The sequence below is a fragment of the Dipodomys merriami genome, unplaced genomic scaffold (genome assembly GCF_024711535.1).
Source record: "Dipodomys merriami isolate MVZ:Mamm:240054 unplaced genomic scaffold, mDipMer1.0.p SCAF_4, whole genome shotgun sequence".
Classification (NCBI taxonomy): Eukaryota; Metazoa; Chordata; class Mammalia; order Rodentia; family Heteromyidae; genus Dipodomys; species Dipodomys merriami.
The window spans coordinates 3,325,723-3,348,995 of record NW_027205603.1 but is presented as its reverse complement, the minus strand read 5'-3'; the positions used below and the strand labels follow the sequence as shown (position 1 = coordinate 3,348,995).

Here is a 23,273-nt window from a genome sequence, read left to right as displayed (position 1 = left end):
AAGGTGTTCTTAAGGGATGAGGGTGCAAATGCATAAGTTTAATTCAATAGATATTTATTTAGAGCTTTTTGCAGTAAAGCTGGGTTGAGGGAGGAGCCACAAAACTGTGCGTGGAGAGTCTTATTGTCAGAAATCGAGTCACTCTCAATGCTTGTTCATCTGAGAATACTATAACTCTTGGAGAAATATTTGGAGGGCTGAAAAATTTCCCATGTCCTTCTGACCTGATTTTCACCAGAACATATCAAACCAGCCATGCCATTTTTATATCATGAAACAAAACAAGATCTCAAATACTGGTTTACAAACATGTTTTAAATGGATTAAGACCCTGCTGGACGCTGGTGGCTCACCCCTGTAATCCTCACTACTCCTGAGGCTGAGATCTGAGGATGGTGGTTTGAAGGCAGTCCAGGCAGGAAAGTCAGTCCAGTTAGTTAGACTCTTACCGCTAATGAACTACTCAAATAAAGCGGAAGTGGTGCTGTGGCTCAAGTGGCAGAGCACTAGCCTTGAGCAAAAAGCAGCTCAGGGACAGCACCTAGGGGCTGAGTTCAAGTCCGGAAAATGAATGAATGAATGAATAAATAAAGATCCGAAAAGAGAATGTGTAGTTTCTTATAAAGTTTTAATCGGAGCATGCAGGCCAGGGGAAGTTGGTGCTTGACACACACCTAGACCTGCGTTTGATTTCCAACACCTTTGCCCCAAGTCGAAAAGTGTCTGTATAAAATTACAACACTGGACAGATGGAAGTCTTAAGAGACTAAGACCTAAGTCTAAAGTTCTTAAAGTTTGTGTGCAGTAAAGAAGACTATGATCCTGTGTGTCTTCCCCCCCCCCCCCCACTCTGTGCAGTATTGTACACAGCCAGTTTCTTATTGTCCATTTCCCAAATGGCCAGCAGAAAGCATTGCAGGAAGCATGGTTCAAGTGGTAAAAGGCAGGCCTAGCAAGCACTAGCGCAGTTGGCAGCTGGAGGAATCCTGGTTTCTGGACACAAGGACAGGAAGCCCTTTAGTTATTCGTACAGCCTAACTTCCATAGCGTCTCCTGAATAACCCGTGTCACCGTCAGCTCATTGCAAGTGTTGGAAAGTTTCTACCACTCATCTTTTTATGGCCGCCTTTAATGGAAGACGGTGGAGGTTCAAACTCTTGAATTTCCACGACATAGAAAAGGGAAGCTGACCTAGGGAAAGATGGAGCAAGTTCCCGGCCACAGCCTGCTCGGAGGAGTGTGGATGGGAAGTTCCCGGGCAGGGTCCGGGGTTGGCGTCGCGGCTCCGCAGACCGGTTCTCGGTAACAGATCGTTCTGCAGTTGCCAAGAGCACCGGCCTGCCCCCGGCACCAGCCCCATCTCGCTAAACCCGCCGAGCCAAGGGAGAACTGAACACCGAACGCACGGTCTCCAGGCCAGCTGGGAAGCATGACTGGGACTGGCTTTCATCCCCCTCCTCCCGCCTCGGTGGCCGGCGCCCCAGGTCGGCCCGACAAGGTCGGGCCAAGCCCGGCGCGCTTTCTCTCCCCCCGCCGACGAGGGTCAGGGGCTCCACCTGCGCTCCGAGACGCGCGAACCCGCGGCGGGCGGGGGCGCGCACGGCGGGAGCGCGGGAGCGGCGCGCACGTGCCGCCGGGAAGGGGCTGCCCGGGCCGCGCCAAGATGGCGGCGGCCGCGGCGGCCGCGGCGACGGTTGGCGGCGGCCGGTGAGGCGGGCGGGGCCGGCGGCGCGGAGGCGGGGTCCCGGGCGAGCCGCCCTGGGAGGCGGGGGCCGTTTCCATAGCGGCGGCAGGAGGTGTCGCGCCGGGGAACTTCCTGGTTCCCGGGCTCGGCTTCGCCGGGATCCTCTCTGGAAGGGAAACAATGGGGCGGAGGGCACTGCGGTAGCCGCCGCCGCCGCCGCGCCGCCGGACCTGCTCGGCCGCTCCGCCCGGCACGGCCCGCGCCGCCCGCCCCGCAGCCTCCGCCGGCGGGACCGTCCTGAGGTAGGGCCCTTTCCCCCGGGGGGTGTGTGTGTGGGAGCGGCGGGGGGACGGCGGGCGCCTCGGGCTAGGATGGCCCCCGGGGAGCCGGACGCCGCCATTCCCGGACGTGGTGGGGGTGGGGGGGGCTGCGGCAGCTCCAGCTCAGCCGGGGGGTCCCGGGGCCGGGCGCGTGCGCGGGGCGCCCCCGGGGGGGGGGGAAGGTCCGCGGGTGATTGGCAGGTCGGCGGGGGGCGCGGAGCTGGGCGGGGCCCGGCGCGGCCCGGCGCCCGCGGGGAGGCGGGAAGTTTCGGTCCCCCCCTCCGGGTGACCGCGGGGCCGGGTGAGTTTCTAGGGCGCCCGGGGTGGGCAGGGCTGGGCCGAACGTGCTTCCTCTGAGACGGTCGCCGGGATGTCGGGCGGAGCTCGGTGTGCCCGGGGGGGGGGGGGGCGGGCGGGCGAGGGCTCCGGAGGGCCGCGGAGTCGGGACGCCGGTGCGAAGTTTGCAGAGTAGTTGGCAGCTCGCGCGGAGGCGCGGCGCGCGTGAGAACGCCGGCTCGCAGGTGTTCGCGGGCCCGCCAACCCGAGCACCGGGGCCCCGGGCCCCTGCTCTCCGTTCAGCCCACCGATGAGCTTCTGTTTTGGCTTTAAAGAAAGAACACTTGGATGTGCTGTACGCGTCCCCTCTGGCCTGGAAAGCCGCGGTTGAGTTGGGGCGAGAATGTGACTTTAATGGGGCGGGGGGGGGGGGTGAGCGGATAACACTGTTCTCAGCGTCCTGCTGGTGCGATTCGATCCTTTATCAATCCTTTCATAAAGATAATTAAAGCTCTGGGATAGATAGTTGACTGAGATCACCCTGGCCACCTCTCCCCTACATTTAACGAGAGAAGCTCTCTGTCCGGCGGAAGGCCTTTAACTTTCTTGACATCATTCTAGTAAGCTTTCATAAGCTCACAGCGAGTGAACAGTAGTTTTCTCACAGTAAACGGACCGATTTTTTTTCTCGTTTACCATTCTTTCATAATAAAACGTGTAAACGTGGTGTGATTCATTGCTCAAAAGGGATGTGAATCCTGTGTGTTGCGTTCCACATAGTCAACTAAACTGTAAGTCAGAGTACTCAAGTGACAGATAATTGCTAACGAAGGTAAAAACTAGCTTTCAAAGGAAAAGCACGGTCCCAATGACAAGTACTGGTATGGTGAACTGACAGAAATGCCTTGGTTGGTTATGTCTTGAAAGAATTAGTGAGGTGTCCTAGAGGCATTCAGAAAAGCATCCTTTGCCAAACTAGAAGTTTTGTCCCGAGAACTTTAGTGTTGATGTTCACTGCTCTTTGTCTAAACTGTGAGACTCTCCTTGGTACTTGCTTCTGGTACAGATATTTCATTACAGCATTTTGTCCTGGGGGATAATAGCTCCTAGTGAGACAAATGTCTTGGTTAAACCAGCCAGTTAAGTATAAGTGTCATGTTTGGCTCCATGATGTATAAATTGATCATCTTCAACCATTATTGGGAACCAAGATAGCTATCAGCTACAGAGGTTTCAGACTGAGTCTCCAAAGTTAGTCTTTGCCACTGTATCAAATTTCTGTTCCGTTTTGTAGCCAGTAAAAATGGGTGAAAACGAGGCCAGTAAGTTTAAGTTAGTAGCAAATTGAGAACAATTGCTTTGGTTAAAAGCTGAGGAAGTGCTTGCTTGGGTAACACATAGACTAAAATTGGAAGGATGCAGAGAAGATTAGCATGACTTCTGGGCAACATGACCCATGACCTGCAGACTCATGAAGTGTTTTACATTCTTCCATATTTTTAAACGCTTTCCCTAAAAACGAAAAAAAGCTCAGCCATGTTAAGGCAGTGTGAAGCTTTCTCTTTTTATTTCTAGTCCAGTTCAGACTACTAAGTATCAGAAAGTTACAGTTTGTTCCCTTCAGTGTGTGGCTTGAAAATCATATTACTTTCTGAGATTTCATTTAATCATAAAGAGTCACAGTTTCTTGCAAAAATGTCAAAGTTTTACATGGACATCAATACAAAAATAATAATTTCAAGGAAAACAGGCTTCTAGCACGCCTCCATATAGTAGGATTGGAGAGTATGGAATTGGACTCATGGACAGTGAGTGGCCCTGTCATTTCTAGGCTGCATCACCTCATGCAAATTACTTTTTTGAGCATGGTAACTACACTTCCTTCCTTCTTCTTCTTCTTCTTCTTCTTTTTGTAAAGTCGGAGAGACTTCCTTCTGGAGTGCTTCTGTGTAGCCCAGGAATTTGTGGCAGGTACCTTGTTTTCAAGACGTGGACTAGTCCTTTGAAGTACAGTACACAGATCTCTAAAACCTAGGTTTTGGATGAGTCAGTAGTTTTCTTAAAGTAATTTGTGAGATGTGAAGGATGAGAGAAGATAGGTTAAAAGAGGAGTTAGGGGAGGGTTTGAAAACTTGGAGAGTAGGAAAAGAATATATACATAGCCCTGAACTGGGGAGCTTACTGTGGAGGTTAAATAAAAATGTTTGTGTATTAATTACCTCTCTACGTCCTATGTAAGCAATCACTGTTTATTTTAAGAGAAGGCTCCTTCCTTGGCACTGTTCTCTAATTATCTGAATGAACTGACTCAATTTTCTTTCATAGTCATATAGAAAGGACTCATTTGATTTGACCCTAACTGTACTAGGCCTGGAAATGACACTCTGTGCACTTTGCTGCTGACTTCTACAAGCCTTGCTTTATCTTTTAGTTTCTGTAGCTATAAAGCTAGGATCACATGTTAATAAAATATTCTTCAATTTATTTACAGGGATTATGATAGCAGAATAGTATTTTGATTTCATCTTTTTGAGTAGCTTAGACTGTCTTATTTATTTATTTATTCCTTTTTTTTTGTTGTTGTTGTTGGTTGTGGGGCCTGAACTCTGGACCTGGACACTGTCCCTCAGCTCTTCAGCTCACGGCAAGCCACTCTACCACTTGAGCCACAGAGCCACTTCCAGCTTTTTCTGCTTATGTGGTGCTGAAGTATTGAACCCAGGGCCTCATGCACTCTACCATTGAGCCACCTTCCCAGCCCTAGACGGGGAAGTGCCGACTCTTCACAAAATTGTAGGAGCCATCTATACTAAAAAAAAAAAAATTAGTATTTAAGTAGCCTCATTTGCTTATAGAAAAATCAGGACTCACTCTGGAGTTTTATGTCTTGTGAAGTTGGCTCTGCAGAGATTAGTTATCTTGTGATAGAGGTTCACATCATACCCGTGTCTTGCTGACAGTGTTATGAGTAAAATATCACTATACTTTTATCCTGGAATTTTTCTGACATTGGATCAGAAAGTGAATTAAAATTACCATGAAAGAATCTCATTTTAAAGTTTCTTAATGTATTAATATTGCAATTAATCATGTTAAATAGATCAATGATGGCAAATTAATATTTTTTTATAGAATTAATGCAATATTTATAAGTGAATTGGCTATCTGGGCTCTTAGTTTTTGTTTCATTTTGTTTGGGTTTTGGATATTTCAATGTTAGTGTTTGTAGTAAGAAAAGGCAAAATAGATATTTGTAATGAGTCATACAAAAATGGAATCGATGTTGAGGCTAAGATTTATAAGCACTAGTTATGTGTAGGGGAGCTAGAATTGACATGCAACTGATAAAAATGCTTTAAAATTAATTTTTGAAATTACTTGTCTCACCTGTTTTATGTTTATCTCCCCACACCAGGTTAAACTTGCCCTGGGTAATGGGGGCTCATGCGGGCAATCCTAGCAGCTCAGGAGACTGTGACCTGATGATCTCAGTTTGAAACCAGTCTACGCAGGAAATGTCCATGAGACTCATATTCCAATTAACACTTAAAAAGCCAGAAGTGGAGTTGTGACTCAAGTGGTAGATTGCTGGACTTGAGCAAAAAAGACTCAAGGACAGCACCAAGGCACTGAGTTCAAGTCCCAGGACTGGTATAAAAATAACCTTTACCATTTCCTTCTTCCCCACCCCCCTTTTTTCTTACTGTTACCTTTGTGTTTACTTAAAAAATGGAATATACTTATCAACATATAATATTGAGAATTTTGTCCTATTCCTAGTCAGTGAAAAGCCTTTATAAATGTTTAGTTCAGTATTCAATAGACACTGTGGAAAATGAGCTATGTAATTTGTCAGCAGGTACAAGAGGGGCAAACTGAGAAAGCAAAGGAAGGGGTGACATTGTCCTAAAAGAATTGTACTCTTTACCTAACTTACGAAATGGCAGCCTCTCTGTACAATACCTTAATAATAACAATAAAATATATTTACAAATTTAGCTCAGGACTGGGATGTAGTGGTAAAGCACTTGCCTAGCAAGCACAAGGCTATGGGTTTGATCCTCAGCACTGACAAAGGAAAGACAAGATTTAGTTCAGTAGCTTCCCTCCCTCCCTTCCTCACTCCCTTCATCTCTTCATGATTGTTAAGTTTTAAAATGCATATGTATATTTAAAAATCCCACAAGCCTATGTCTACTGTTATTCTGTTAAACAGTGCATTTTCCCCCCCTCATTCCCTCTTGCATTATTGAGCTTCCATCTTGGATAATTTTACTTACACCTGATGAGAACCTTTCAGTATTTTCTTTTGAGTGGATCTGATATGTTCTAACTTTTTAGTCTGAGCGTGTCTTTATTTCATCTATGTTCATATATATGTATAAACATATGAAGATATGTATATTCACTGTATAATATGTGATAGATACAGTATATAATACTTTAGCTAGTATTTTTTTGCTTCAGAAGTCAGCTTTAGTTTCTTGCTGGTTTTGTTTGTAGTTTGTCTCATTTTCCAGCTTCTTTTAATATTTTCCTTTTGTGTTAGAAATTTTAGATTTCCCCTCTTCTCTCCCCTCCCCTCTCTCTTTCTCCTTCTGTCTTTCCCCCCTTAGTCTTTCTGGGGATTCAATTATAAAATATTAGATCATTTTACTGTATTCTCTGTGTATTTTGTGTCTTATTTTTTCATGTTTAGCTTCTTTGTTTTGTTCTGGATGTTTTCTTCTGGCCTATCTTATAGTGTAGTAAGTTAGTGTTCACTAGTATCTAATCTATTTGTAAATGTATTCCCTGGAATTAACATTTGTGATTTTTATTTCTCGTTCTTTTTCAGATAATGCTACTTGTAGTTTCTATTTTCCTATCAAAAATTTCAAATTTTGTACCTGTTCTATTGGAAAGAATAAGCATGGTAACTCTACCCTGAACTGCTATAGGTTCTGCCCTTCCCCCTTTATTTCTCCTTTTGTGCTTTTAAGTGTGTGTTGGCCATTGTGTTTCTAGAAGAGGTTATGTATAGATTTAAGGAAAGATTTTTCCTTTGCTTTTGCAAGGCTCTTGGGATCACTTTTATCCAAACTGAGAGCTGGTTTAGTTTACTTCCAAATCCTTTCTTTTGGGATTCACTTTTTTAAGGGAGAAGGGAGGCGAGCAGAAAGGTTAGGCAAAAGAATGTGAGCCAGACAGAAGCTTCATTGCCTTTATCGCTTAGCCTTGAGATTATGTGGTACAGCTTCCACTGCTTATTATTTTTTTCAGGGAGTTGCATGCCTACCCGTTCAAGTGAGAAGAAAAGGACTTGATTTCTTGAAGGGGAATTACAAGATTCTGGAAGAGTGTGTTGGACCATTATTGGAAAATGCAGTCTGCTCATAGAGATAGCCTAGCACTAGACTATATCACTATTTATGCTCTCTACTTTTTTTTTTTTTTTTTTTTTTGGTCCGGTCATGGGGCCTGAACTCTGGGCCTAGGCACTGTCCCTCAGCTCTTCAGCTCAAGGCTAGCGCTCTACCACTTGAGTCACAGCACCACTTCCGGCTTTTTTCTTATGTGGTACTGAGGAATCGAACCCAGGGCCTTGAGCATGCAAGGCAAGTGCTCTACCACTGAGCCACCTTCCCAGCCCCTGCTCTCTACTTTTAATAGACATTCTTGTATGTATATTTTCTTGGTTATATGGACTCTTTCCTTTTGGACATATTTTTAAGAATGAAATTGTTGCGTAATGTATAACAAATGTAGTAGTTACTTAGCAAACCTTTTCTCAAAGTATTGGTACCAGTTTATATCCCTAGTATTTTTAATATCTCAAAACTCTATGTAGTGTTCTCTCTCTCTCTCCCTCCCTCCCTCAACTCTGGGCCTGGGCACTGTCACTCAGCTCTACCATTTGAGCCATAGCACCACTTCCGGCTTTTTCTACTTATGTGGTGCTGAAGAATCGAACCCAGGGCCTCAGGCATGTTACCACTGAGCCACCTTCCCAGCCCCATCTTTCTCTCTCTCTCTTTCTCTCTCTCTCTCTCTCTCTCTCTTTTTTGCAAGGGAGAGGAAGGGAGGGGGCTAGCTCTGTCTTTAAGCAGGAGGGGTGGTCTAAAATACTTGGTTTATGTTTCTTAAGAGTACAGGTGCTTCATCTTTGTCTTTTATGTAACTTTCCTATATTTGTGCTTTACTTTCCCAACTGGATGCTAGTTATTGGAAAGTAGAGATTAGGTAAAAGAATTTGTGAAGTAGCAGGCTCAGTATTAAAACAGCATTTAAAAATGTGTATTCAAATGGTGCTAAGATTATATACATTAATTGCTGAAGAGAAACTTTTGAAATAAAAAAAAAGTTGCTTGTTGGAGAGATACTGAGCCTATCCTTTATCAATTTGTATCACATTTTGTTTACCATTTATATCGTCAGTTTTCATTCTAAGCTCTTTGATCAGCTTTGTTTAGGAAGTATTTTTCTTTAAATATTTTCTTTAAGGATAATAATTTGACATAATCTAGTACAGTGAATAAAGGGATCTTACAAATTATGTTTCAAATGAGCCAGAAGTGTTTTATTAGTAATACATTCGACAGTTTTACAGAGTATTTAACTAAATCATTATTCATGCATAATCCCATGAAAATCCTGAGTAGTAGGCTGCCTAGAAAGTTTAACCTTGACTTTACAAATAAAGAAACAGGCTCAGAGAAGCAAAGTGGTTTGATCTGAATTCCTACAGCTGGTTAATAATAGCAGAGTTGGAAAGCTGTTTCATCTAGGACTTACCTTCAATGATTTCCTTGGTGATTTATCCTCTACTACCATCTTCTTAAGTTCCCCTGCCTCCCTCCTCCCCCCCCTTCAACTAAGTGTATCCACACCCTTAGGCTTAGAAATTTACACATTTTCTGTTAGTTCAGGGCTTTAGGATTGAACTGAAGCCCTTGACTTCCACTTCCTCCAGCTTCTTGTAGCACTTTTGTTTACATTGTAGCACTTTTGAGGATCTTACCAAGTTTGTCTTTATTTTGTTATCAGAAGCCAATGGAGCAGTTTTTTTCATATTGTACAACTAGCTAATTGATACAATATGTGTATATATAATGAATGGCAGAGCACATTCTGGTGTTGAGAATCTAACTAGATTTTAATTCCTTGAAGATAGGTTTAGAAATAGACCTACTTTCCCCTTCCCCCTATTCCATGCTTGCAGATAGTATGTACTGGACCTAGGGCTTGAACTCAGAAACTAGGCATTGTCATTTAGATTTTTCCACTCAAGGCTGGTGCCCTACCACTTGAGTCACAGCTCCACTTCTGGCCTTTTAGTGATCAATTGGAGATAAAAGCCTCAGGGACTTTGCTGTTGGTGCTGACTTGGAAGCTCAGTCCTCAGATTCTCAGCCTCCTGAGTAGCTAGGATTACAGGTGTGAGAGCCATTGGTACCTGGCAGTCTTGTCTACTTTTAAAAAGTAGACATTGTAGTTGGCAGTCCAGAATTTTCAACCGACTTTTAAAATAGCATTTAAAAACCAGTGGTATTCTGTTCTTTTTCTTCTTCTTCTTCTTCTTTTTTTAGCTCTTATCTACAGAGCCCAGTCATATGTACAGTTCTAATTATGATATGTGAAGTGCATAAGGCAACTATAACAAGTCACTTTTGAAAGGCCCCCAAAATATAAGGAAGGAAGATGAGATGTGGAATGGACATTGTGCCTTCCAAAATGCCTGCAAGTTGACATTTTGACCAGAGAAAAGCTACTGGAATTTGATAAGGCCTTTTGGAAACCTAACTTAAATTCTACCTGTGGAAGGAGAAATTCGACCTTATTCTTATCTCATGTTTCATTAACATACATGTGTAAACAAACTGTTGAAACCAAATGATTTCTCCTTTGCTCTGGGCCCATCTCATTCTTTGATCTTATTAGCAGGAAGTATTTTGTTGATTTAGTGAATATGATAAACAACCCTTTTCTCTCTAGCTGTTTTTAAAACTGGGGAAAATAAGTTGTGGGAATTTAGCATTGTGTTTCAGAGGTATAAATTGTAAAAGAGCATTATTGACAGAAAGCATAAGAATTGTACAAGTATCATGGTGAGACTGTGTCAGTGAATGACTTCAACATTAGTTGAAGTTAGCTCTTTATCTAGAATGCCCTCATCTACATAGCAGAACAATGAATGTGAATCTGATTAAGAAGTTACTAGTACTGTTATATAAAGTTCATGAGATCTGGTCCTTGTTTTGTTCATGGGTCTCTGTTGTGCCTATCATACAGCCTGACTCGTATACCTGCTTAATAAGTATTTATTGGATGTATGATAAATTTATGTATTATCTGTTTTAAATTAAGAATTAGTAATTTAAGTATTGGTTTATAAGCCTTTGAGGAAATAAATACATTTAACTTAGGGAGTCTTCATTTCTAATACTCCTTGCTGATTCTGATAAAGTTGTATAAAACCTACTTTCAATATGCATTCATTCATTCCTTGTCATTATATTTCTTTGGAACATTTTTAGTACAGATGTAACACTATTACATGTAAATGAACAACTCATTCAGACCCTTAATATTGGACATGAACGTTTATAATTTTTTGCACTGACAGTGCCAGACTGAAGGAAATTTTGTGTGTGTGTGTGTATGTGTATGCGGGAAGGAATGACAGTTCAACAAATAGCAATAGAAAAACAGGCTTTAGGTATTTCTAATAGAAAATGAGCTAGGACTCTACAGCTGTGAAAGGGAGAGGAGAGGTTTTAGTGTCAGACAGCTGTGATCAGACAGCACAAATGATCCAACTTTGGTAGCTAGCTGTTAGACATATGGAAAATGTATAATCATAAATCTTTTCACATAAAAGGTGGAACTGGCTTTGACTTGTATTTGTCTTTTAAGGAAAAATGAGTCATTACAACTGTTTCTGCATCTTAATTATGGCTTAAAGATTGTAACTGCATTTAACTCCTCTGTACATGTGGTTTCATATATTTAGGTTCTTTATAATTCTTTTACAAATTTTTTTATATTGAACTGTAAAATATGTGATTCATACAAAACACTATATGTAATATGTTGCATAAAGACTAACATCCCTCTCAGTTTAGGCCAGTCCCAGGCTAGAAGATCTTTCTTACTCACTTTACTGCCATTGTTTTTTTTTTTTTTTTTTTTTTTTTTTTTTGTCGGTCGTGGGGCTTGAACTCTGGGCCTGGGCGCTGTCCCTCAGCTCTTCAGCTCAAGGCAAGCGCTCTACCACTTGAGCTACAGCGCCACTTCCTACTGCCATTGTTTAAATAAAGGATATCATTGTCTCATTGTAACTACTAATACACATATATAACTAATATAACAAATGTAAGTACCTATCACTAATTGTTGTGAGACCTGATATACATACATTTGGTTCATTTCATTGCATATTTGCATGTAAAAAGATAATCCCTCAGATGACAATTTCAGGTTTTTAGTATCAAAAATAACATTGCTATGAGTGGTTTTTTTTTTTGTTGTTGTTGTTGGTGGTGGTGGTGGGGCCTGAGCTCTGGGCCTGGGCACTGTCCCTCAGCTCTTCAGCTCAAGGCTATCTGTCTACCACTTGAGCCACAGCACCACTTCTGGCTTTTTTTTTTTTTTTTTCTGCTTATGTGGTGCTGAGGAATCGTACCCAGGGCCTCATGCATGGGAGGCAAGCACTCTACCACTGAGCCACTTTCCCAGCCCATTCCCTCCCATTCTTTAAAAAACTGTTTTTCTTTTTCTTTTCTTTTTTTTTCAGAGTTGAGAGATTTGAACACTTTACCACTAAGCTACACAAAGCCCCATGAACAGTTTTGAGTTACTGTTAGCACGTCTCTCTTTTGGTTTGTCCAATAAACATTTCGAATTTTTATTTGTAACCTGTAGTGTTGTAGTGATTTAAATGTTTCTTATTAATAGTATATGACCAGATTTTTAAGTGCAACTCTTAACTTGAAATGATAGTAAATTTGCTTTTAAAGTTACTATATTTTCTGTTTTAGTCATCTTTGGCTATAATGCTGTGTAACAACTACAAACTTTCAGTAGCATATAAGGTACTCATTTCGAATGGTATCTGCTGACTTTGGGTTTGGCTGGATTTGGAAAAAAGCTGTATGTTGGCTTCAGTAATATGCCAGGTATCTGCTTCTACTGGGACTACCTGGGATGTGTATTTCTTTGGGTGCATTGCAGGAGTTCAGGAGAGTGCAGATGAGCTTTTACAACCTCCAGTTGGAGAGGGTAGTCAGTTTTGTAACAGCAAAGCATATGACCATTTTCCCAAAGCCCAAAATACTTGAAAATGGAAGAGTAAAGCTCAGAATTTGCACAAGTATCCCACTCTATCTTGTATGTGAAATTGTGGATGTAAGACACGTTAGCTTTTCTTTCTTGGATGGCATGCAAAACAGTGTTTAGGGGAGAAGGGAAATCTCATTTTATCTTAAGCTACTGCTTAAAAGAACTGATAGACAACCTACCTGAAAAAATAGGTTTGAGAATATAATGCTATAATTAGCACAGACTCTTGAAAAAATGACCCCAGTTGTAACTCATTCATAAGGTTTCTAAGAATTCTATCTTAAATTCTAATAAATGTGTTACATATTTATAAATATAAGATGGGTACATTTATTACTTTAAATGATGAGTTTATGAATCCAGTGTTCATAAATTTTTCTTTTTTTCGTTCTTGTTAGTCATCCAGCTTGAACTAAGAGCCTGGGCTCTGTCCTTGAGATTTGTTGCTCAAGGCTAGTGCTCTACCACTTTGAGCCACAACTCCATGTCTAGTTTTCTGGTGGTTAATTGGAGATAAGATTCTCACAGACTTACCTGCCTGGGCTGGCTTTGAACTTTGACCCCCAGATCTCCCCTCGTGAGTTGCTAGGATTATAAGCATGAGCCACTAGTGCCTGGATTGTAAGTTTTTTTATCTGGGTGTTGTTGAGATCTTGGTGGTATCTTGAGGATGCTCTTTTGAGTACTGAGAAAACTCTTGATGTTTTTACTTAAATCCTTGGGTTAATTGTTCATTCAGCTACTTATAATTACGGTGGGGGGATGGGACATTTTCTAGTACAAAGTATTTGGATGTTACCATTTGGAAAATTTAAGATAAAAGTTTGATATAAACATGACTAAGGAGGAGAGTCCCTGGGTAAAGAGACTAGATTGTATAAGTATAAATGCAAGTGGGCCATGCATGAACATTCCATGTACTTTGTGTATTTGAAGCATGGACAAGCCTTTCCTTGTCATCATTCAGCATTTTCCAGGTCAGCATGTTCCACTTAGTTTCCAAGGAAGGAAAATAAGTCCTAATAGCTTCATTCAAGTGACATCATGGTAGTGTACTTATCATGAGAAACTTTCATCTTGTACTACAAAACTAACAGGTTGATTATATGTTGTTTTTGGTTTTCCATACAACTTCTTTTTTCCTTGGGATAATTGAGTTATCTGGAAATGGAAATAACTTACTAGTGCACAGATAAGGAAAAACAAAAACTGGGTCAGCTTTCAGGTGATTATGTGTACAACTGTGATTATATGCCACTGCTAATTACAGTGTATACACGTGTTGATGCAGTCTTTTTCATCTTGTTAATGCATATTTCTCATGTGTATTACATGACATGAGTAGAGAGTATATACATGAGGCAAACTTTTTTTCAAGCTTAAAAACGTCTTTGCTTTTTTAGCATACATTAATTTCACAAAGTGGAGGTTCATTGTGTTATTTCTGCACTTGCAAATAATGTATCCCACTCAGTCTGACTCCCTCTCTCTCTTTACTCTTTACCCTCTTAGTATTATTTATTTTTTTAAAAAGTGTTACAGCAGAGAGACTTAGTATTATTTCCTTAATTGATTTAGAAAATAAAATCACTGGCACTTTTTGTGATTATAGGAAGTGGGTTATTGGTTTAAGAAGAAAATTATGTGTGTGATATAGCACAAGTGTGAATTTTATATCAAATGTGATCTTATCTTTCCTGTGAAATTTATATATTAGATTTAGGCAGGCATTTGTGCATCTGTAGTTATGTTTTAAAATATCATTAGTATTTATGCCTCATTTAAATAATAAGAAAGGAAGGGTTATAAATCTTACTGAGAGGTTGTTTATTAATCCTAATACAGCATGATGCTTTATACTTGTTTTAAAAATCAAGTTCTATGAGCTTTAAAGCTCATAGACTGGTGGTTTATTTTTTTTTTTAGATTTATTTTGAAATTTCCTTATTATTATTGTTTGTTTATGTGGCACTGAGGAATCGAACCCAGGGCCTCATGCATGCTAGGCAAGCACTCTACTACTAAGCCACAATTCCCACTCTGATGCTTTATACTTTGTGTGTGTGTACGTGAACATGTACTGAGGCTTGAACTCAGGGCCTGTGTGCTCTACCACTTGGGACCCAGCTTCACTTCTGTCTTTTTGCTGGCTATTGGAGATAAGAGTGTTATGGACTTTCCTGCCAGGGCTAGTTTTGAACTGCAGTCCTCAGATCTCAGCCTCTCAAGGAGCCAGAATTACAGGCATGAGGCACTTGCCTCTGACTTGCTTTATATTCTTGAGTGGAAAGAACTACCTAAGAAAGTTTTAGTGTAATGTTTTATCAAATAAATAAAGTAGTATTTGCCAGTACTGGGGTTTGAACTTAATGCCTCATATTTATTAAGCAGTTGTTCTTAACCAGTAAGCCACATCACTAGTCCTGACCTTTGCTCCTTATTTTTGAGATAGGATCTTGCTTCCTGGGTGAATGTTTGAGGGAGATCTACTTTCATGTCAGGCTTCCTGGTAGCTAGGATAACAAGAAGCTACTGTTTCTAGCTCTTTATTGAGAAAAGGATCTTAGGAACTTTTTTCTGCCCAGGCTGGCCTGGAACCACAATCCCAACATTCTCAGACTCCTAAGTAGTGGGGATTACAGGTGTGAGCCATTGGCACATCCTTATAAAAAATATTTTAAAAATACTTAGGGGAAAATGCCTTGAACCATGCCCACATGGTTGGGTAAATGTAGGGTTATTACAGAAAACCTTTTTTGCTTTGCTTCCCCTCTCCCTTTTTTCATTTAATGAGAAATTTAAATGAGAAAGTCCATAGCATGACTTTGGTGACCTTTGATGTGATACACATCATTTGTATGTAATTGAATGGATTTAGCAGATTTGGTATTTTCTATGACTTAGTTGAGGATAGAGAATAAATTTTGGTGGAGAATTATCAGTAAGTTTCTATATGGTAATACCTTAAATGTATTACTTTTTTTTTTTGGTCGGTTGTGGGGCTTGAACTCAGTGTCTGTGCACTGTCCCTGAGTCTCTCTGTGCTCAGTGCTAGCACTCTACCAATTGAACCACAGCACCACTTCCAGTTTTTAAGGGGTTATTAGAAATAAGAGACTCACAGGGACTTTTCTACCCGGGCTAGCTTTGAACCACGATCCTCAGATCTCAGCCTCCTGAGTTAGCTAGGATTATAGGCATGAGACACAGGTGCCTGGCATTACTTACTTTTTGAGTATCTTGTTTCAGATAAAGGAAGATGTGAACTGAATCATAATATTCTGAAGTTTGATTAGCAATTGTATTTAGATTTTATTAAATGATGGAAAAGGATTCTGAAAATAGAAGAATTTTTTAGATGAAATTGTTTTTGTTTCCCTTTAGAAGACCTTATCTTAAATATTGACCTTTAGATAATATAATTTCTTTCTTTCTCATTTTCAGAATAGGACATGCATTCCTCTGAGACGCCCTGGACAGTAGATTTTGGTTTAATATTGGATTGGGACAACATACAGAGACATTTCCAGTCATGAGTAAGTGTGCTGCTTTGTTTCATTTGACCTGTATCCGAAGTGCTTGTAGTGTGCTACTTCTAAAAAAGTATCATTAGGTAAATTGGAATTCTGGTTAGCCCTAATACTTGTCTGTATTAAAGTAAGGAAATACTTTTTGATGTTTTTATTCTAAGATGTTAGACATAATAAGGAAACCTGTGGTTAGTTTCTTAGTTGATTTAGTTCTGTCATTTGAAAGTTTCTATTGATGAGCCATTTAAGAATGACTCTAGAAATTTGAATAGGAAATATTGGAGTTGACTATAACTGAAAAGGTTTTATTGTATGAAATTTAATTACTGGGTAATGAGTTAATAAACTTCACCAAATAAAACTATTAATGCCTTTAATGGAACAAAGACACCAGTATATTCTGAACTTAGCCAAATTTAATAAATATTTTTGTCTTCTCAGTGGTAAGAAGAAAGTATATATAATATTTACTCTCCATTTTGATTCACTTCTGTTTGTAAATAAAATTGGACAATCGTGGGTACTTCTGGATGGTATGCCCCCTTGGGGCTGGGAAGGTGGCTCAGTGGTAGAGCGCTTGCCTTGCATGCATGAGGCCCTGGGTCCGATTCCTCAGCACCACATAAGCAAAAAGAAAAAAGCCAGAAGTGGCGCTGTGGCTCAAGTGGTAGAGTGCTAGCCTTGAGCTGAAGAGCTGAGGGACAGCGCCCAGGCCCAGAGTTCAGGCCCCACGACTGGTCCCCCCCCAAAAAAATAAAATAAAAAAAAATTGGATTTACTATTTTGTGTTAACTAATTTCTTTTAGAGGATAAGGAAAGAATTGAGATTTTCCTGTAGTTGGAGTAATAAAAGAAGTCGTGTGTGTGTGTGTGTGTGTGTGTGTGTGTGTGTGCATGCGTGTATGTGTGCATGCGTGTGTGCGTGTGTGCGTACGTGCGCGCGCTAGTACTAGGACTTGAACTCTGGTCTGGGTGTTGTCCCTTAGCTTTTCTGCTCAAGGCTGACACTGTCACTGAGCCTCACAGCTTTACTTTTGGCTTTTAGTGGTTAATCGGAGATGTGTCTCAAGGACTTTCGTTGTCTGGCTTTGAACTGAGGTCCTCAGATCCCAAGTAGCTAGGAAAACAGGCGTGTTTTAAAGTATATATTTTCTGATTATGGAAACTTTGGGATGGAGTATTTCCTTATTAGAATATGTTAGAGTTTAATTTTTGTGTGAATTATTTTCATTTCCTTTAAGATGAATTAGGACAGCTCTTCTTAACAATTTAATTAATTAGGGCAGTTGATAAATGAAAATGAACTTCTTATTATTGTGAGATCTTTGAGTTTCGACTAAGAATATTATAAGAAGTGGACTTGAGTTTCCAAACGTTTAGTGGGATAACTTTCTGGTTGGTATAATTTGAATAAACAAGGATAGTTGTTAGGTGCAATCAAATACCAATTAGGAAAGAAGCAGCCTTTGTTATTTTAGACCACTCAGGAAATTTTGTGAGAATTCTTATTTAATGTAAACCTCTAACTAGATAAGGTGGTAATGAGTTGATAATTTTGACTTAAAAATGCTTACATTTTGGGTAGGTAACTAAACTTTCTTCTACTTTAGTAATATTAGGGTCTTTTTACATGACTTGTCAAGAATGTGTTGTTTTGGGCTGGGAAGGTGGCTCAGTGGTAGAGTGCTTGCCTTGCATGCTCGAGGCCCTGGGTTCGATTCCTCAGCACCACATAAGCAAAAAGAAAAAAACCAGAAGTGGCGCTGTGGCTCAAGTGGTAGAGTGCTAGCCTTGAGCTGAAGAGCTGAGGGACAGCGCCCAGGCCCAGAGTTCAGGCCCCACAACCGGACCTCCCCCCCCCCAAAAAAAAAAAAAAAGAATGTGTTGTTTTGAGGAAAAGTAGCTTAAGCTTTTTAAGTTTGAATCTCAGTGTTTGAAACAGTGTATTTTCCACTTGAAAATCAGCCTTGTGAGGTTGATGGCAAAAGGGAGAGAGGATCATGGTATGTTAGGTGCCTAATAGTGTAAAAAATTCTACTTTTAAATTACAGTGGTTATATTTCATTTACAATAGTTTTTAATTCTTTTTTATGTCCACTAGTTCTTATTCATTTCTTTTATTTTACTTTTTTTTTGCTGTGTCCTTGTCTTTCTACAATTTCTTTTTCTCCATGATTTTTTAAAAAAGAAAACCTGTTTTCTGTAGCTTTGTAGGCATATTGAGATGGAAATATTATTATTATTATTATTATTATTATTATTATTATTATTATTATTATTTTGGTCCTGTCTTTATCTTCCCTTCCCTGTGTTCTTTGGTTCTGTGTTCTTTATGGCTTAGAGACAACTACATCTGTAGTTGTTTTGAGATCAGCATTGGCTCTGTGTTAGTGGATCAGAGCCCCTGTTCCATGGTGACATTGGGGACATCACAAATTCTGTCACTGAATCAGCTGGCATCAGGTCAGCAACTTCTTGTAAGCTGTAGGCTCAGCAGGGTTGGCAGAACTCTTTTTTAACCTACTTTATACTCATGGAAGAGTGCCACCCCAGGTCCTGGCTCCTGAGTCTGCTTTATATGGAACACTTTTCTTTACACTTACCCCATAGGGTCAAACCTCCTGCTGCTTTTTCCTGATCTGGACCTAGAGTGGCTTGCTTCAGCTGGTCTCACACTTTGTGTTCCTGTTAGATTTTGGATTCACAGAAATGCTTAACATGTTTTGGGCATAGCTATGTCAGTTTAATTTCTTTTTGTATTTTATATGTTGAAATATCTATCCTTTTCTTTGTATTTGTGGTGAAGAAAAGGAGCCCCAAAGAATAAAATATGTCATTGAGGTTCAATCACCAATGTTAGAATATCCAAACTTCTTAATTCCACTGGAGATTATTTTTTTAAAATTCGCTTCTGCTAATTTTAAAATTAGCTTCATAGAGCCTTTCTCTGTCATCTCTACACGTACCATGTTAGTTAGTTTATATCATACATTAGTGTCACCTCATGATGGGAGATTGGCTCAGGTGGTAGACAACTTGACTGGCAAGTGCAAAGCCCTGAGTTTGAAACTCCAGGATGGCCTATGTAAAAAGAATGGTTCTGTGTTGAACTTTCCTTAAAATGACCTTATTTGCTTCTGTTTTTCTCTTGTAATCTCCTTGAGGGAAGACACTATTTCTGGCATGTAAGTGCTAAATATTGTACATATTTGGGAGTTCTTAAGTAATATTCTTAGTATGTGTTAGCTATTCTGTGTGTTAGTATTTTTGGATGAAACTTGAGACACTCCTATGAGAAGGATGGGTGTAAAAGATTCAGCATTCCAGGTAGATGGGGCAATGTGAGAAAGACTTGAAGATTTGACTTGAAGAGTTGAATAGTGTAGAATTCAGATGTGGAGGGGAAATTAGGAGAGAGAAAGCCAGAGGACAGGGAAGTCAGTCTCAGGTCTTATGTTCCAGAAGCTTTGACTGTTTTGTAAGCCTTGTGGAGCTCTTAATTTGATTTCAATATGGGAATATTTTAAGAGTTCATTCTGGAAAAAACTATTCAGAAAAAATGAATAGTTTTGTTAGGTGTAATTTTGAAAGGTTGGTTATAAGCTAGGACTGGTGGCATGTGCCTGTAATCCTAGATATGCAGGAGGCAGAGAGATAGGATGATGGTTTTGATGGTAGTCTGAGCAGAAGTTAGTGAAACCTTATCTCAAACAAGCTGGATGCTGGTAGATCATGTCTGTAATCTTAGGTACTTTGGAGAATGGGAAAGAAAGGATTGCTATTTGAGGCCATCCTGGACAGAAAAGTGCACAAGACCTCTTATCAACCTATAGCTGGAAGCCAGCGGGTGCATGCCTATCATCCTACACTATGTGGGAGCCAAAGATTGGGAGGATTGCATTTCTAGGTTAGCCTTGGCAGAATTCCATCTCAGCAGAGGGAAGTGGGACATGGTAGCATATGAGTTACCCCAGCAACAATGGGAAGCGTAAAATAGGTGGATTGTGGTTTAGGTTCTCACCTGAGCAGGACATGAGACTATCTGAAGACTAACTTGTAGAAAACAGGGCTGGAGAAGTGGCTCGAGTGATAGCGTTCATTTTAGGATGGGAGTGGAAACCACAGGAGTGCCATAGCAAAACCTTAAATAACCCAAGGTTGATTATATAGACAGTATTTGACTGATTACATAGGCAGTATTTGCCTTTCTTAGTTTTGTTCTTAGATTTCAACTTTTTAAAAATCTTCCTTTGAATCCTGCTGAGATATATTTTTTTTTCTTGCCAATCTGTTGATTTTCTTTAGCAAAAAAGTTCATTTTTGAGTAGATTACTGTAGATAGTGATAGGTTAGAGATTGTAGCAGTTTTTAGGGGTTGTAAGTCTTACACAGTTTGGGAATTGAATATATCAGAAATCCTTTTCTGGAAAAAAATTACAGAAGCATATAAAGGTTAAAAAGATACAAGTGTAGATAGAATTTCCAAATCTTGATTTGGGTGAGAATATCGGCTAAGTAATATTTTTTTCAATGTTTTTGAGGGACTAAAGGAAAGATTGGATTCTTGTGTTGGTGGATTTTTTTTTGTGTAGGATTTCTCAGACCTTCTTTATGTCAGGAAACACATAGAAGAACATGGTAGTAGTTTGTACAGCCTGTGAGATGAGCTGATGAAGCTTGGATATTACATTACAGGCTCTAACACCTCAAGCCAGACTGGTCTTTCTACCCAGCTATCCCGGAAGTAGAGGGAATCAGTTCTTTCACCTGCCCTAACACAGGCACAGTAGATGCTATGCTCCAGCTACAAGACATAGAGAACTTGTTAAATGCATTATGATATCTTTCAACTTTTATTCTAGCTGATTATATATTTTATAAAATCTGAGGCTGAAGTCATTTTGTGGAAAATGTTTTATAATGGTACTATTAGATGGATTTCATTGTAGATTGTTAATTTTATTTCAATTCATAAAAAGTATGATTTTTTAGGACTAAGTTGTTCTTATTTTTCTGTATTTACATAGTTTTCAGTGTTTCACATTTATTCAGTTTGTTCAATTTGTTTTTTATGAAAAAAAGAAAAAAACAGTTGTTACACTCACACTGTAACTGTAATTTGAAATGAGTATGTTAGATCTCTTTTTTCTCTCTCCTCACCCCCCCCCTTTTTTTTTTTGGTCAGTCGTGGGGCTTGAACTCGGGGCCTCAATACTGTCCCTGAGCTCTTGCCCAAGGCTCGCACTTTACCACTTTGAGCCACAGCACCACTTCTGGTTTTCTGGTGATTAATTGGAGATGAGTCTCAGGGACTTTCCTGCCTAGGCTGGCTTTGAATTGCAATCCTCAGATCTCAGCCTCCTGAGTAGCTAGGATTGCAGGCATGAGCCACCAATGCCCAGCTATCTTAGATCTTTAATGTAAACTATAACAAGAGGAATCCTTATAAAAGCCAGTGTCATACAAACTGATGATTGTATTAATGGGATATGTTTTATTTTTGATTTTTATTGTTATTATAGTGGTGATATACAGAGGGGTTACAGTTACATAAGTCAGGTAATGAATACATTTCTTTTTGGGCAATGTCACCCTTTCCTTTGCTCTCTCCCAGTTTATCCCTCCTATCCCTCATCTACAAGTTGTATAATTCATTTTCAACATAGTGTCCATAATCCTAGTGGAATATTTTTTTAAAGACTCCCCACACCCCCCAAAAAAGAAAAAAAAAGGGCAGAAAAAGAGAAGTGATTGATTAGTTGTACCTTTTCAAAGGTTTAAATTCATAAAATCTTGTTTGCATTATTTTCAAGTGTCAATGTGTGTGTGTGTGTGTGTGTGTGTGTGTGTGTGTGTGTGTGTGTGTGTGTGTGTGTGTGTGTGTGTGTGTGTGTGTGTGTGTGTGTGTGTGTGTGTGTGTGTGTGTGTGTGTGTGTGTGTGTGTGTGTGTGTGTGTGTGTGTGTGTTTTGCTAGGCTTAGGGTTTGAACTCCGGGCCTGGGTGCTGTGGTCAAGGCTAGTGCCCTACCAGTTGAGCCATAGCTCTACTTCCAGTTTTTTGGCAGTTACTTGGAGATTAGAGTCTCATGGACTTTTGTATCTGAACTAGCTTCAAACCTTGATCCTTAGATCTCTGTCCCCTGAGTATCTAGGATTACGACGTGAGCCACTGGGCACTGGACTTTAATTTCTGTATTTTAGTTAATTTTTGTCAGGAAAGCTTTACTTTGTTATTAAATATACGACATATTCCTAAGAACCATTTTGATGTTATTTCTCTTCTGATGGAACAGTCCAGAAGGGAATCTGTTGTGTTGGTGTGTTTGATCTTGCCCTTTGGCCTAAATAATAGAATGAGGCTGCTAGACCGTTTTCCAGTCAACTGAGGAAAAGGAATGGTAGGAAAAGGAATAATTTGATGTAATGTATTTATCACTTTCTAATAGACTAGGAATAAAGATTTTCATTCACTGGGAAATAATGTTGAGGTAAGATTTACTTTAACATTTGTGAGAGCAGATAAGTTAGAAGTAACTGACTAAATTACCAAATTTAATACTTCTTCTAATCAAAGTAAATAGAAAAATAGGAAACAAATAATAGGAGACTGTTAGTACTTAATAAAAATTCTGTCTGAAAAAGTAGCTTACCTACATATCTGTTCTGTGGAAGAGCTGTGTGCCTCAGAAGCTAGATAGAAATTAAAGACAATTTACATTGAATTGCTTTTCAAGTATTGGCTCCTTTATAGGAGCACACTTTCAGATAAAATGAGCTACACCCTTATTAAATTAGCATAAGAGAAGTTTTCTTTTCTCAGCACAGTTTTGGGAGCTACTTGTGTTGTTTCTATTTTGCTTTTATTATAAGGAATTGAAATGGCAATGGATTGTGCAGTGACCTTGAAAGGAGACAGCTTTTGGCTTTTATCAAGACTCCTTTTAGCAGAGTTCCTATTTTGATAAAAATACTTTTGAACAAATATGATGAAGAATATTTATAGCAGTGTTGCATATAATTGTTTCATAATAATGAAGTAGTTCAGCTATTAATATATAAATTGAGATTACATCACTAAAGTTGGCCTTCTCTTAAATTTAGTGTCTCTTTGTCTTTGTCCTGTTAAATTTTCTTTAGCTAAAAA

At 39.9% G+C, this 23,273-nt stretch overlaps 2 protein-coding genes and 1 non-coding gene across 3 annotated transcripts in view; 2 read left to right on the top strand and 1 right to left on the bottom strand.

Annotated features, from left to right (window-relative positions):
* Positions 1-1,364: 1,364 nt before the first annotated feature.
* LOC138805536 (uncharacterized) lies at positions 1,365-2,084 on the bottom strand. Its single transcript, XM_069990296.1, has one exon. The coding sequence runs from the start codon at positions 2,082-2,084 to the stop codon at positions 1,365-1,367; it is 720 nt and encodes a 239-aa protein (XP_069846397.1).
* Positions 1,735-23,273, top strand: part of Usp6nl (USP6 N-terminal like) — a 118,432-nt gene continuing 96,893 nt past the window's right edge. The window contains exons 1-2 of the mRNA XM_069990348.1: positions 1,735-1,986; positions 16,045-16,136. Coding sequence (XP_069846449.1) covers positions 16,133-16,136 — 4 coding nt within the window. The 5' untranslated portion in view covers positions 1,735-1,986; positions 16,045-16,132. The remainder of the gene's footprint in view (positions 1,987-16,044; positions 16,137-23,273) is intronic.
* LOC138806376 (U6 spliceosomal RNA) lies at positions 3,659-3,764 on the top strand. The gene has a single exon (XR_011365826.1). It is a non-coding gene; the product is annotated as a U6 spliceosomal RNA (small nuclear RNA).

Coding starts and splice junctions, on each gene's coding strand:
- LOC138805536 (XM_069990296.1), bottom strand. CDS start 2,084: ATGGCGGCGTCCGGCTCCCCGGGGGCCATCCTAGCCCGAGGCGCCCGC.